The sequence below is a fragment of the Prunus persica genome, chromosome G8 (genome assembly GCF_000346465.2).
Source record: "Prunus persica cultivar Lovell chromosome G8, Prunus_persica_NCBIv2, whole genome shotgun sequence".
Taxonomy (NCBI): Eukaryota; Viridiplantae; Streptophyta; class Magnoliopsida; order Rosales; family Rosaceae; genus Prunus; species Prunus persica.
In genome coordinates this window covers 8,794,952-8,810,844 of record NC_034016.1, presented here as the reverse complement: position 1 = coordinate 8,810,844, position 15,893 = coordinate 8,794,952, and the positions used below count along the sequence as shown (strand labels likewise).

The 15,893-nt window shown below is 37.0% G+C and overlaps 3 protein-coding genes across 3 annotated transcripts; 2 read left to right on the top strand and 1 right to left on the bottom strand.

Annotated features, from left to right (window-relative positions):
- On the top strand, window positions 3,096-4,067 carry LOC109950829. Its single transcript, XM_020570966.1, has one exon. The coding sequence runs from the start codon at window positions 3,096-3,098 to the stop codon at window positions 4,065-4,067; it is 972 nt and encodes a 323-aa protein (XP_020426555.1).
- Window positions 4,075-5,410, top strand: LOC109950828. The gene is made up of 2 exons (XM_020570965.1): window positions 4,075-4,203; window positions 4,359-5,410. The coding sequence occupies exon 2, from the start codon at window positions 4,451-4,453 to the stop codon at window positions 5,408-5,410; it is 960 nt and encodes a 319-aa protein (XP_020426554.1). The 5' UTR covers window positions 4,075-4,203; window positions 4,359-4,450.
- Window positions 6,391-10,305, bottom strand: LOC109950576. The gene is made up of 10 exons (XM_020569830.1): window positions 9,662-10,305; window positions 9,371-9,505; window positions 9,068-9,295; window positions 8,235-8,975; window positions 7,818-8,050; window positions 7,636-7,723; window positions 7,444-7,530; window positions 7,115-7,345; window positions 6,730-6,953; window positions 6,391-6,645 (listed from the first exon to the last, which is right to left on the bottom strand). Exons 1-10 carry the CDS (start codon window positions 10,286-10,288, stop codon window positions 6,489-6,491), a joined length of 2,751 nt encoding a protein of 916 aa, XP_020425419.1. The 5' UTR covers window positions 10,289-10,305; the 3' UTR covers window positions 6,391-6,488.

The following is a 15,893-nucleotide window of genomic DNA, read 5'->3' as shown; positions in this document are numbered from 1 at the left end:
GTTCGATCTCGTACGGAATGCCCGTTGCCATGGGGAAACGCGTCAAATGAATCATACAGCCTTCATAACGGAAACGAAGATCGCCCACAACACTGCCCATCGATTCGAGGCCAAAAGAGGGACGAAGCTGCTGCCGCTGCTGCTGCTGCTGGGGTTCTATTTTATATGAGAGAGAGAGAGAGAGAGAGAGAGAGAGAGAGAGAGAGAGAGAGGAGCTACCAGCGAAAATTGTACGGGTAAAACTTTACCAAGTACCACAGCCTTCCTCCTCCTCACCGCCTCAAAGTTCTACAAAATTTGTTTATTCTTTTGCTCTTTATTTCCCCCTGAGACGCCATGACCATGGCTGTTTTCTTTCTCATTCAATCCACTGGGTAAATCCCACTTAAAATTTCTTAAACACAACAATAAAAAATAAAAAATCATTAAAAGTTCTTGTGGGTTGTTAATTATTCAATAAAATCCCACTTAAAATTGATCACTTATTGTTTGAACCTGAAATACCCATTTAACAACAACCCACGTTTAGTTCGAAACTCCCAAGCAATTAGAGAAAAAAAAAAAAGGACTGACATTATTTGAAGCAAACATCCTCATACTAATCCCCTTTTCTTTAGTACCACACAAGTAAAAGTTGGGGCAAAAATAATTTCAATTAAATTTAAAGAAAATAAAAATCAGAAAATGATAAATAAAAAAAAGTACTTCACACACGACAAAATGTTAAAATGGTCCAACCCCTTTAAAATTGGACAAATCGGTCCAGTTATTGTCGGATAGTGACCCGAGAGTTGTTCAATGTCACTCTCAGTGAGTGACTTAAGAGTTTATTTCATGTCACCGTTGGACAGTGACTGAACCGGTTTGTCCAATTTTGGCCAATTTTGGAGGGGCTCGACTATTTTATCTTGATGCCCTCTTATTTGTCCTTATATGGTTAAGCCCAAAGAAAAAACATACAAACATATTGTCAATTTTCCTCATCTAAACTCAACAAGTCACCACAGGAGACCAATTTTTGGGTTAATTATTCAGCAGCTATGTGAAGGAGAGCAATATGACTACTTCTCATCATAAGCTCAAATGGCAAAAGAATCTTTTGCAAAAATGGCAGTGGCTGTCGTCCATGATGGTAAAAACAGAGAAGGTGGGTATGATAAGTTTCTCGGACGGTAACGTTAACACCAATTAAACATTAGTTTCTCCTTCCATTGCAGTTGTTGTCCGTATGTCATCATTTCATTTGTCTTTATCATCACCTATACCAATGCCACATGGTACTACTGTAGTATTAGATAATTTCTCCTATTGAAGGAATGCATCTTCCTCAACAAATAAATACGGACTTTTCACAAGTAGGCCCATTCTAACATGACATTTTATACAAAAATCCTAGAGAGCTTATTTGAAGACCTCAACTAGCCACTAGCCACTTGTCATTTTCTAATTTCTTATTAACGTGCTACAATTTTTTCACTTGAAAGTACAACATTGAGCTTTTTAAAAGTATTGGACTTGAATGGTTTTTTTTATATATTATAAAATGTCATGTTAAAATGGGCATATTTACGAAAAGCTAAATAAATAAAAGGTTTTATAAAAATTAAAAAAAAATTCAGTTAAATTATATGAAGTTCGGTGTAATTACAATCAGACCTTTTTTTTTTGTTAATTAGATGCTATTTACATAAATCTAAGTTTGACAAATGCAAATTAAGGGGATATAAAAGTATCAGATTAATCTTTAAAATGTAAAATTAAAGAAAAACTCGAATCAAATAAACATTTTGAAAAACATGATTTAAAAGACTCAATTATATCTTCTTTCCACTAATTAACATGATCTAAAATTCCATCTACGTACATTGGCGCTTGGCTTTTGTTATGCCCTTTGAGGCTGTAGTTTTTGGATTGTCTTGTCAACTACCAGGTACACAATTTTGTCATATTTTTCGTGAAGCTAATATTGCAACAGAGAAGTTGGCTAATCTCACGCATTTAGTTTTTCATTTTTTGTTGCTTGTAAAATGAAGTACGATTTGCGGAAGTTAGGAACTCAATGAGGATCTTATTTTATTTTCAAAAAAAAAAAAAAGTGGTCAAATGTTTTTTTTTAAGAAAAATTAGGTTTTAGACATAATTAACTTTATTAATTAGTTTGTAAGATATTGGATATTTTGGTTTTAGTTTTAATACCTAGGAAAAAATTACTATTTTGGATTAGCCCAAAGAGAGGCCCAGATTCGTTGGCCCATTTGTAAACCTATACAGTAAATGACGCTTTTGCCCCTGAATGTTTAAACAAGGCGCGACTTCTCTGTTTCGTTTTCGTTCTCGTTCGTTTGGCAGCAGCTTCGTGTTCTTCTCTGTTTCGTCTTCGAGCTCAGTTGTTTGGCAGCAGATTTCGTTCGTTTGGCAGGCAAATTTCGTTCGACGACGAGCAGCAACGACGAGCAGCAACGACGACGAGCAGAAACGACGAGCAGCAACGACGACGAGCAGCAACGACGAGCAGCAACGACGACGAGCAGAAACCACCACCAACAACGACAACCACTGACGACTATCGAAGCGATTTTCACTCTCTTGGGAAAAAAACAGTAAGAAAATGACCCTCTAACACAGATTTGTCTTCGATTTTAGGGATTACACATTTTTGCTGTTGTTCTTTATGCAATGCAGTTTTTGGAAAAATGGATGAATCGTTGGATTCAAAACTACTCTTTGTTTAGGTTTTGCTTCGTTTATAGGGATTAACCATTCAAAATCGTTGGATTCAAAATTTCTGGTTGTTTGTACTAAATTTTGAACCAGAAACTGCTGCAGTTTCTGGTTCCATAATTCAATTTCAGAGTGCTTTTTGCTAGGGTTTATGGGAATATTATAACTGCTCATGAAGTCAAACGTGTTTTGATATTCAGTACTGTCTTTGCATTTTGATTTCTGGTTGTTTGTAGCAAATTTTGAACCAGAAACTAATTCAATTTCAGAGTGCTTTTTGCTAGGGTTTATGGGAATGTTATAACTGCTCATGAAGTCAAACGTGTTTTGATATTCTGTTTTTGTTTGTTGTTTTGTTTGCATTTTCAAGGCTAATGGAGGTGTGTGTCATTGCCAAGTGCACATATAAGTCGGAAACCATCATGTTTTCAGTTTCATCAGAGTCATCCATGGTTGATATTTTGAAGACTTTGTGTCTGAGGTTTAGGGGTTTGCAGTTGGGTTGTTTCACATTACGGTATTCGGTGCCCAGTTATCCGAGTTGTTTTCTAGAAACGGATAGCGATTTGGACTTGATGAGGACATTTTTGTTGATATCAAATGAGAAGACTGTTGATATTTTAGTGAAGGATTTATGCGGGAGCAGTGAATATAGTGGTGATTTTTGTGTAAATAAGGAGTTGATAGCATGTGAAAAGGGCGAGTCGTCGTGTTCTAGTACTGTCGAAGACAGAAACGAGTTTTTGGGCAGGTCGAAGAGAGCAAGTGCTAAGCCTTTGTTGTCGAATGAGTGGGAGACATACATACATCATGTGGGGCAGAAGTTTGACGGTGGTGCAGAGGAGTTCCGGTTGAAATTGTGCAAGTACGCTCTTGAAGTAGGATTTAATTTTGAATATGCCGGCAATGACAAGAAGCGGGTGGTTGCTGTTTGTTCGAATAAGAAATTGGAGGGTTGCAGCTGGCGTGTTTATGCTTCTCGTTGTGAAGCTACTGGCAGTTTTGTAATTCGGACGTTAAATAATGTTCATACATGTGCGGGTCGGATACGGGAATCAAAGAGTAAGATGATGAGGTCTCGTGTGGTGTCCTCCCTCATTGTGGACAGAATTCGTGCAAAACCAGAGCTGAAGCCAGTTGAGATTATACACGAGTTCAAAGATTATTATGGTATAGACATTTCATACTACCACGCATGGTTTGGCAAAGAGTTAGCTAAATTGGACGTTCACGGTGATGAGTCGAAGTCCTTCAACGAGTTAGTGTGGTATGTGGACGCCGTAAAGGAAACTAACACTGGTTCTCTCTGCACTCTTGATTGTGAAGCTGGAATTAATCGCTTTTGACGGTTTTTTGTGTCTTTTGGCGGTTGCATTGCTGGATTTCAATATTGCATACCCTTGTTGTTCATTGATGCTACGTTTTTGAAGAGCAAGTACAAGGGGCAGCTTCTGTGTGCTTCGGGAAAGAATGGAAATCAAGGTATGGTTACTGTAATGTATTGCAGATTTTCATTTGTTGCAATTTTTAGCAGAAACTGCATTGCAGTTTCCCTTTTTTGAGCAGATTTGTTTTCATAAACTGCACTGCAGTTTCCTTTTTTTGCTTATACTTGTGCTTTTGGTTTTGTTTTGCAGGGTTTTATCCTCTAGCTTTTGGAGTTGTTGATTCTGAGACAGAGGAGAATTGGACTTGGTTTCTTCAACATTTGGCTTCTATATTGCTACCGATGGGGAGAGTGGTGACCTTTTTCTCGGACCGCAATCAAGGTTTGTTAAATGCAATGGGGTTTGTGTTTCCCGGATGGCCTCATTCTTACTGTTATTATCACCTCAAACAGAATTTGATATCAAAGTACCCGAAGTCAGGTTATGGGAAACTGCTCCAAGACCGTGTTATCAATTTATTTAGTAGATGCGCATATGCTGTTACGGAGGAAGAGTTTAAGGTAGCAATGGAGGAGTTGGTGATTGTTGGGAGTTCGAAAGTGAAGACATTTATATCTGATTTGTCTAGAGATCACTATGCCAACGCATTTTTCAAAGGAATGCATTATGGGGAGATGGCAAACAGTTTAGCGGAGTCCTTTAATAATTGGGTTGGTGTGTTTCGAGATTTGCCGGTGCTACCTTTGATAGAAGGGATTCGACAGAAATTGATGGTATTGAATTCTCAACGAAGAATTGAAGCGGAGAAGTGGACAACAGTTTTGTGTCCGGAGATGGAGACTAGACTCTGTGAAAATGCGGAGGCCGGTAGGACTTGGGCAGTTCGTCGTTCTAATAGCACTGTTTTTGAAGTATTTGCTGATTATTCTGTGATGGTTGATCTCGAGCAAAGGACTTGTTCTTGCCGTCTTTGGCAAATTGATGGTTTTCCTTGCACACATGCGGTGGCTGCAATCCTAGCAAAGAGAGATTCAGTTTATGATTACGTGGAGTGTTACTACAAAACCGACTTCTTTCGAAAAGCCTATGAGAGTCCTATTTTTCCTATTCCAGATATTGGGAAAGGATTGGGCAGCAATGGTTCTGCCGCTGGAGTTGTGCTTCCGCCAATTACAAAGAGGCCAGCAGGAAGACCACCAACAAAGAGGATCAAAGTTTTTGGTGAATTTAAAAGGCCGTTGAAATGCAGTCGGTGCAGTGTTGCTGGGCACAATAGGAAGACTTGCAAGGCTATTATATGAACACTCCTTCTCATTTGACAATTTTTTATTTTAGATATGGTTTAGCGAATATATAGTCAGTTTCTGCGTTGCACTTTTTGCAAAAACTGTATTGCAGTTTTAGTTGCTTGTAATTGGCTACACCGCGTCTAATTGGATATTGTGATTCTTTTTTGAAGTTAATGAAAATTATACAATTGTTTAATGAGTGAATATTCGTTTTCGACTGCCATTCAATGCTTGTTTTCAGATTTTGAGCAGATTTTGTTGCAGAAACGGCATTGCAGTTTCTGTTTATTTCAGATTTTGAGCAGATTTTGTTGCAGATTATGAGCAGAAACTACATTTCAATGCTGACCTACTTAAATGTGTTTTGAACAAAGTTTTAGTACTTTGATTATGGCTTTGGCTTTTGGGTTCTTTTCACATTTTTGGATATTGTGATTCTTTTTTGAAGTTAATGAAAATTATACAATTGTTTAATGAGTGGATATTCGTTTTCGACTGCCATTCAATGCTTGTTTTCAGATTTTGAGCAGATTTTGTTGCAGAAACTGCATTGCAGTTTCTGTTTATTTCAGATTTTGAGCAGATTTTGTTGCAGAAACTGCATTGCAGTTTCTGTTTATTTCAGATTTTGAGCAGATTTTGTTGCAGATTATGAGCAGAAACTACATTTCAATGCTGACCTACTTAAATGTGTTTTGAACAAAGTTTTAGTACTTTGATTATGGCTTTGGCTTTTGGGTTCTTTTCACATTTTTGGATATTGTGATTCTTTTTTGAAGTTAATGAAAATTATACAATTGTTTAATGAGTGGATATTCGTTTTCGACTGCCATTCAATGCTTGTTTTCAGATTTTGAGCAGATTTTGTTGCAGAAACTGCATTGCAGTTTCTGTTTATTTCAGATTTTGTTGCAGAAACTGCATTGCAGTTTGTTTGTTTCCTTTTGGTTTTGTTGCATCCTGTTCCAAGATTATATTACAGTTTATATATGTATAGGAAATATGTTCTCATATACCATAACTAGAAATATTTACAAACATCCACAAGAATTAAGATACATATTGTCTTGAGTTAACGAAAGGCAAATCACTAGAGACGATTAATTACACAGTTTTTGTGGTGTAGGAGTTTTGTGACATATTGTGCTCGATATTCATTCATGAATTTCTTGTCCACGCTTTTTGGAATGGGCTGTCCTTGTGCTATTTTATCCATATAGAACATGACGAACATGCCGCAATCCAATCTGCAAATGAAATACGAGATTAGTTTTTTTTGCTTTTGAATGATTTCAAACTGTAATGAATAGTTGAGTAGACACAATTCTTACGAAGATGCACTTTGTTGAGCACATTCCATGTCATCCTCAAATGGAAACTGCAATGGATTTTGCATAATCCATTTGAGAGTGAGTTCTTCATTTGGAGTCAAATCTTTTTGTACAAGTGTTGGGGGCCCTTCTTTTTGCTTCACAAGTGTTGGTTTTTTTTTTGTTTCTATGAACACTCGTGCTTGAGGTCTTATATATTCTAGCCACCCTTCAACAATATTAACCTGTTTAAAGAAGAAGAAAAAAAGAGAAAAAGAAATGGTAATCAGTGCATTGCATATTATAGTTTTGGTCTGAAATTAGGCAGTATGTATAATACAGAAACTGCAATGCAGTTTCTGTTTGTGTTTGTGCTGAGAAATTAAGACAGTTTCATTCCACTTACAAAGTTTCGAGCAATGTCAATGCACCTTTCTTCTTTTCTACGTCCCAACGATCTAAGTGGATTGTAGTGTCTCCACTTTCGTTCATTTTTGTGAAATGTGAGAAGTGTGAAGTGGAACTCTTCTTGTGAAATAATTGGGAAGAAAAGAACATTGCATTTCCCGAGTTTTTCAAGTAAGGGTTCATACAGGAACCTGTGCCAAGATGGCTCTAGGAAGCTTTGCATGTAAGCCTGATATCACAGAATGGCAATTTGTTAGTATATATTTTTTCGAAAACTGCAGTGCATTGTCTGTTTAAACAATTTTGAATTTTCAAAATAATACTTACCCAAGTCCATGTGGACATGTACTGTGGACTCTCTGTCTGCATGGGCTCTATTTTATCCTCCTCTATTTGGATATAGGCCTCAATGACCTGTTTCACATTGATTGGAGAAAAATGGAATTATAAATGGGGAATATAGGTAGCACAAATAAAAAATACAGTGCAGTGTGTGTTATAGAATTGGTAAATACTTACGTTTTGTGACAGTTCCAGGTCCCATACAATATCTTTGAGATCATGGTTTGTCACTTTCTCATCATTGAGTCCTGCCCAGAAGATATCACTGTGGATTCGAATACATGAAATTCACAAGATTAGTTTTAGTTTAATTGTAATTAAAAGATGAAAGAATTGTTATTTTGGAATAGAGATGTTACCGAAGTTGAGTGCTTAAGTAGTGTTTTTCAATGCTTTCCCTGTCCGGCTTTGGAATTTTCTGCCACACCTTTTTCTGACCCCATCCTAGTTTTTTCTTTGTTTGCTTTTTTTGTGCTTCATCTTCATCACTTGATTGTTGTAGATCCACAGGTATTGAATCATGAAGGCTCGTTCCTTTAGGGGGGTCAGGAATTGGATTTGTGGCATCGGGCTGAGATGCCTCTTGTGTTAACTGCAGATTGAAAGGAAACTAATTAGAAACTTCATTCGATAAAACAGAAACTGCAATGCAGTTTCCATTTCTGTAAAGCAGATAACACACTGCATTGCAGGAAACGGAAACTGCATTGCAGTTTCTGTTTCTGCAATGCAGAAAATAGAAAAAAGCAGCAGCTTGAACTGCAGTAATTGCATACCTCCTCGGAAGAGATAAGCTTGAATTGTGGTAGTTCTTCATCATCCTTTTTTGCCTCCTTTTTTGTTTTCTTATTTTTTTCGTACACATAGCAAGATGCTTGAAGCCTCTTTCTTTCTCTGTTCTTCACCCTTTGTACTCTTGAAGGAACATCAGGTGTTGGAGCATCTTGCTTCTTCTCTTCTTCTCTCTCTTCTTGTTGCTTCTCTTCTTCTTTCTTTTCTTTTTCTTTCTCTTCAACTGGTTGTGTTGGTTGTTTTGTAGGCAGATCCATCTCCATTTCAAAGATTGTTGGGTCTGACAACAAGCTTTCAATTTCTGCCTTGTACTTTTCTTGAATCTCCTTTTTCTTGGCAATCTTCTCCATGTCAATACCAGTTTCCTTGCCTTCCAATTCTGCAATCCTCCTTTTCAGATTTTGTATTTCATTAAGCTGAACTGTAGATTCCACTGTCATGGTGGCAGTCACACATTCTTCATTATCTAATTTCTCTATGTATGTTGCCAACTCCACTTCCAGCTCCTTTGATCTCTTTTCTGCTTGGATAAATATATCCCACAATTCCTTCATTTTCTTCTCACTGTCTTCATTCTTTTCATCCTTCCACAGTTGTAATCTTTCCGGGAAAACGAAGCTAGGATCTTGTTGTTGGCGGTAGTTGATTTGGTCTGTCATGGACTTCACCAAGAGGTCTTGAATTGCATCATCAGGTTTTCCCTCATCATCTTCTTTTTCTTTTTCCTGCATATTGAACAGAAACTAATTAGAAACTGCATTGCATTCGAGGAAACGAAAACCGAAATGCATAATTCACTGTTTAGAGATTCTTATACCTTGTCAAGAGGGTCTCCCTCTTCTTCGGTAGTTTTTCTCTTTTTATATGTTTTCAAAATACCCTGTACAATGAGATTGAATGATTCAGAAACTGCATTGGATAAAATGCAAACTGCAATGTAGAAAACACAAACTGCAATGCACTGTATACAGATTTCAATTACCTTCTCAACAGTGTCTTCCTCTTCCCTGGTAGTTTTTCGCTTTTTAGGAGTTTTGAAAATACCCTGTACAATGAGAATGATTTAGCATGGATTCACATTCAAGATACATTAAAACAGAACATGCGATAAATTGCATACCTCGATGTCATTCAAGTCCTTTATTTGGTTGAATCTTGTGTGGAGTTCCACAAGACTCCATCTAAGAATGGCAGGAGTTTCTTTCTCCTTGCCAAGGATTGGTTGTATGATGTTTGTCCTCTCACACAGTAGAAACTGCACAGTTCAAAAACAAGATATATCAGAAATTAAGTTGGAAACTGCATAGGATAAAACAGAAACTGCGTTGCAGTTTCCATTTCTGCATTGCAGTAAATGGAAACTGCATTGCCTAAAACTCAAAATGCATTGCATAAGCCACTGTTTACTTACCAATATTAGGATAGTGCAACCCGAAACAGCTCCTATAGAGGCTTCTCCTCCCTTCTTTGCTTTTGCTTTTGCTTTTGCGGTCAAGGATTCATTCATGTAGTCTGAAACAGCTCTTGCCCACGAATAGCTTGAAAGTGTGTCTAGATTCACGCAGTGCTCAAATAATTTCCAATGCAAAGTAGATGAAGAGTTGGCAAAAAGGAATGTCATGCACAGCAGAATCAATATTAGGCTGACCACCTCCTTGTCGTAATCAACTTCTTCTTCTTCTTCTTCTTCTTCAGCTTCTTTCCTTTCTTTTCCTTTGTTCGTTTTTTTATTTTGCTCTGTCTTTGCCTTTTCTTTCTTCTGTTGGTTTGCCAAGGCAATTGTCTTTTGTAATTCTGCTTCTACCTGGTTTTTTGAAGGTTTTCCCTTTTCTCCAAAGTGCCTTGTTCTGAAGGTAGCAGTGTACCTATCATTGACAAGTTTGACAGATTTGCCTTCATTTGGCAGTCCTAGAATCTGAGTCACTGCATTGCTTGTGATTTGGAATGATTTGGTTCCAAATTTGAAGGACTTTGTATCCGGATCAAATGTCTTGAGCAGCTGTGCTAAGTCAATGTCCGACTTATTCATGTTATTCATGTCAATTCTCTGGCGGTAAAACAGCTCGATCAAGTTTCAGAAAGGGGTTTTCTTGAGAAGCTTCTTCTGCCTTTCATTGAGCTTGTCCTTTATGTCTCTAATGATGCTGTTGAAAGCATAGGCATTGCACCGAAATTGGACATAGTCCGGGTGCTTTGCTTTCCGATCATAGTTTGGCTTTGGCTTTGTTTTGATCCTTTGAGCCATCGTTTTGATTCTGCGCTTTGGTTGGTTTTCAGCTTCATTCTTTTGTGGTGACATTTCTTGTTCCATTTTGTGATATGCACTGCAGTTTTTGTGGTCAAAATCTGCAACAAACAACCAGAAACTGCTGCTCAAAATTTGATGTGAAAAGAAACCAAAAGGCAAAACAGTAGCTAAAACTAATATCAAAACACATTTAAATTCATGAGCAGTTATCACATTCCCATAAACCCTAGCAAAAAGCACTCTGAAATTGAATTATGGAACCAGAAACTGCATTGCAGTTTCTGGTTCAAAATTTGCTACAAACAACCAGAAATCAAAAAGGCAAGAACAGTAGCTAAAACGAATATCAAAACACATTTAATTTCATGAGCAGTTATTACATTCCCATAAACCCTAGCAAAAAGCAATCTGAAACTGAATTATGGAACCAGAAACTGCAATGCAGTTTCTGGTCAAAATCAAAGACAAACAACCAGAAATCAAAAAGGCAAAAACAGTAGCTAAAACTAATATCAAAACACATTTAACTTCATGAGCAGTTATCACATTCCCATAAACCCTAGCAAAAAGCACTATGAAATTGAATTATGGAACCAGAAACTGCAATGCAGTTTCTGGTCAAAATCAAAGACAAACAACCAGAAATCAAAATGCAAAGACAGTAGCTAAAACTAATATCAAAACACATTTAAATTCATTAGCAGTTATCACATTCCCATAAACCCTAGCAAAAAGAACTCTGAAATTGGATTATGGAACCAGAAACTGCAATGCAGTTTCTGGTTCAAAATTTAGTACAAACAACCAGAAATCAAAATGCAAAGACAGTAGCTAAAACTAATATCAAAACACATGTAAATTCATGAGCAGTTATCACATTCCCATAAACCCTAGCAAAAAGAACTCTGAAATTGAATTATGGGACCAGAAACTGCATTGCAGTTTCTGGTTCAAAATCGAAGACAAACAACCAGAAATCAAAAGGAAGAAACAGTATCTAAAACTAATATCAAAACACATTTAACTTCGTGAGCAGTTATCACATTCCTATAAACCCTAGCGAAAAGCAATCTGAAATTGAATTATGGAACCAGAAACTGCAATGCAGTTTCTGGTTCAAAATCGAAGACAAACAACCAGAAATCAAAAGGAAGAAACAGTACTGAAACCTTCGTCGGTGTAAAACCTAAAATCGAAGAGAGTACTGATTCATTTTCTTACGGTTTAGCTTCGGTCGTCGTTGGTGGTCTTTGCTCGTCGTCGGTGGTCGTTGCTCGTCGTCGGTGGTCGTTGCTCGTCGTCGTTGCTCGTCGCCGTTCTCGTCGTCTTCGTTTCTGCTCGTTCTCGTCTTCGTTTCTGCTCGTCGGTTGCGTTTTTGGAGTGAGAGACGAAAGGTCGCGCGAAACCAGTTTTTGAAGTGATTAAATCTGAGTAGTGTCGTTTTGTGTTGTGTTTTGTGGGAATGTTATGTCGTTTTGACAGTTTTAAGTTTTGGTTTATAATTAAATAAATTGTATTTGACAGTTAAGCACAATGGCACATGTAGTAATTTTAGTGTTGTTGGATGTCCTTTTGGTAAAATTAGGTGGCTTTGGTTTTATATTAATTAAGCAAAATTCAGTATCTTTCTTCCAAATTAGTTAAGTTTTTTATGGGTTAAAACTAAAGAACCCTTTTTTTTATAACATAAATATAAAATGTCTAAATTTAAGATTAACTAGTAACAAGCTTGAGGTTTTTCATATAAAAAAGAAATAGTGACAACCATATTGGATTAACAACTAGTTAAAAATACATATTATTCTTAAATTTTGATAAAAGTATGTAATTGAATAAGAAAAACTAAAAAATATCAAAACCGAGTCCCAGCCAACCCCTTCTTAGGGTTGAGTATTGGTTCGAAATCAATATACTTTAATCAATCCGAATCCGATCCAATATAAATTAAATTATGATTTTTCCAATCCAATCAAATCATATTAGAGTTTTAAATCCATTATGATACAATCCAATTGTATTGGATTGGATTGATTGGATGATCGGTTTTGATAATGAAAAAAGACAAGAATGAAATATGAAACATTTATTGTTAGATTTAATCTAATAAGACATATTAGTAGATGTAAATTTATAATATAAATGAAATGCTAGAGAAAATTATTTTAATTTTATAATATATTTAAGCATAACTCCATCAAATGACGTAAAATGTCATAACTTTTACAATTTCAAATACCCACACAAGCAAAAGAAACATAAAACTAACTAGATTGGATTTGATTTGATTTGATTTGATTAGATTCTAACAAGCAAATCCGTCGTTCGATCCATTCATTTAAGTTTTGAAAATTAGGGATCCAATCCAATCCGCCAAAATTGGATTGGATCTTGCATATCCCTACCCCCTTCCCCATCCTAGATCTCTAAGACCCTGATATATCCCCCACACCCCAAGTATCCTACAACCAACCGCCCAAGCGCCCAAAATGAAGAGCACAATGAGAAAAGTAACTTTTATACCAAGGTCGACTTGAGATGACGTGGGGAAAGGACGAGAAAGCACCTCTAAAGAACCCGCGGCGGTGCAACAACTTCACGGCATCGATTCATCATGAGTGATGGTCTGATGATGGATCTGATCCCAGGGGTAGGTGCGCGCTATCTAGAGGAACAAAACCCAATTGGTCCAGTCAGCGATTGTGCTTAGAAATGTCGTGAAATTTCAGGTCAAGTCGTCGCTAGTGTCAGGTTGTGAGTTGGGTTATCTGGTCTGGGCGGAACTAAATAAAACATTTGGGTTTGGGGTATTTATAGTATTTCCAAAATTACACTTTGGACCCTCAAACTTCTAACACAGATAACTTCTTCATTTCAACTTCGATTTTCGAACCATTTGCGCTTACGTGCTCATGAATTCACAAATCCTTAATTAAACTTCAAGAAATCACAAAATTTTCATCTAATTAGCCTTTAAACACACTAAATCCAATATTTCAATTCAAAGTTACTTCATAAAATACCCAAAATGATTCTAAACATAATATTATTTTTCACCAAAATAAGAAAAATAATACGTGATTTTTTGAGTGATTACACCCACATGTGCATAAAACTAAACAAGGGGGAGTAACCCAACTCCTTCATGGTATCAGAGCGAGTTGCCCATGTGTGAAAGCCCAACGGCCACATGTGCTCCATGTCACCCAAAATGTGTTGTCCACGTGTTAAGCTTGAAAATTCGCCACATATGCGGAGACGTGTGAGAATGTGAAGGTAAAGAGTCCCATATTGGAAAGTTGAGAAACCTAGCAAGGGCTTATAAGGAGTTGAGTTACTCCCCCCATTGCCAATTGGTTTTGGGGTGGAACCTCAACTTCCTTCATGGTATCAGAGCGGGTTAGCCCACGTGTGAAAGCCCAACGGCCACACGTGCTCCACGTCACCCAAAATGTGTTGTCCACGTGTTAGGCTTGAAAATTCGCCATACGTGTGGGGGCGTGTGAGAATGTGATGGTAAAAGAGTCCCACATTGGAAAGTTAGAAAAAAAAAACCTTGCAAGGGCTTATAAGGAGTTGGGTTACTCCCCCATTGCCAATTGGTTTTGGGTTGGAACCTCAACTTCCTTCATGATGTTTGTATTTACAATAGATCTACGAGGATGAGACTTGAATTTAGTCGAAATATACGATAATGTGGATGTTTAAAGAAGCACCTGGCTCAATTTCTACGTCAAACAATAATGATTAAATTCACGGTTAGATTTATGTATGGACCAACATTGAAACTATTGGTAACATTATGGTTATTTTGACTAATTTTAATGAACAATTTGGAAATAATCGATCGATAGTCGACAAAGTTCAATTTGATAACAACCGATGAATAAAAGGGGGGAAATCCCAACGAATGACTTCCTTTACCCACCGAATGCGAGGACCCTCGTTAAGGAGAAATTATAGAATGGTACTGTACTACCACGTCAGCTAGTAGTACTTCCATTCAAAATATACCATGTGTCACTTTAAAATTTTTTATAATGTTTTATTTTATGGCTGGACTTTTGCCCTCTAGAATAATATTTAAAAAACAAAAAAACCAAAGACGCTGGAAACCAACTCCCACAACAACCCAAATCTTCCTACCTTGCACTACCAACCACCCAACCCAATCGCGCAAGGGTTTTGGTTGGCCACCTGGTTAATCTAAAACAAGAACCACATAAAGAAATCACTGGAAATAACAAAAACTGATTATTTCCTTTGTGGTTTCTGTACAAATGATTATCAACAAACCCAAAAAGAAATAACCATCACATACAGAAACTTGTCGAGTCCCTAATGAGCTTGCTTTCTTAATTTTTATTTTCTTAATCCATGGACTATTGGGTTGGGTGGAAGAAGTGCGAGGATGGGGATTGAGTTGTGGTGGGAGGTGGTTTCCGGCGGCTTCTTTGGGTTCTTTCTCTTTTTAAAATTAAAAAAATCTTATTCTAAAGTTAAAAAGAAAGTATTAAATCCAGCTGTAAAAAAAAAATTATAATTTTTATAAAAAAATGACATATGGCATATTTTGAATGGAAGTACTACCAGCTGACGTGGCAGTACTGTATCATTCTATAATTTCTCCTCGTTAAGTAAGCAATTGCAACCTACTTCGTGTGTCATGATTCCTGCAATCTCGGTGCACCTCGTGTCCCCTAGAAACTCATCACATCCGCAAGAAGCATGTCCCATGTTCTTGGCACCAGTAGTCTCTTCTCTGTTACCGAAGACAACCCTAGTCAATTTAATGTAGAACAATTACAAACCAAGTCTATCATAGAGTTTGAGTGTGTAAGTATTTTGCCTCACGATTCTAAAATTAACATAAATTAGCTACTCGTCTTCACTCCCTTCCTCACTTTTACTCTCCTCGCCACTTTTGTTCTCCTCCTCATTTTGAATTCGATTTGCCTCTTCAGTATCACGATCTACGTGATAAATATAAAGCTTATTTGTACTTATTCAAGCAATTCAAAAGTTGATGATGCACTTCAATAAATAAAAAAAGGACCATGATGAACCATTAACGTGTCTCTACTACAAATATCAATTTACAATTTTAATTTTTATTCGAACTCAAACATGTTGCCACTTACTGGAGTGCTACTGCCGCAGCCGAGTACTGACGACGACCACTTCTCCTTCTTCATGGTCTTCTTACTACCTCTGTTGTTTACTTACAATTCTGCAATCAACCTACCAATGGAGGCAACAATCTTAGAAAATCTAAGAAAATTGAAGTCATCTCTGGCTACTGTTTCAAAGCCTTTGGAAGAAATTCATCCTTCATTGCATCACCTGGAGGTCAAATATAGACATGTTGAAGAAATATTAGAACATCTTCGTCTTTTAA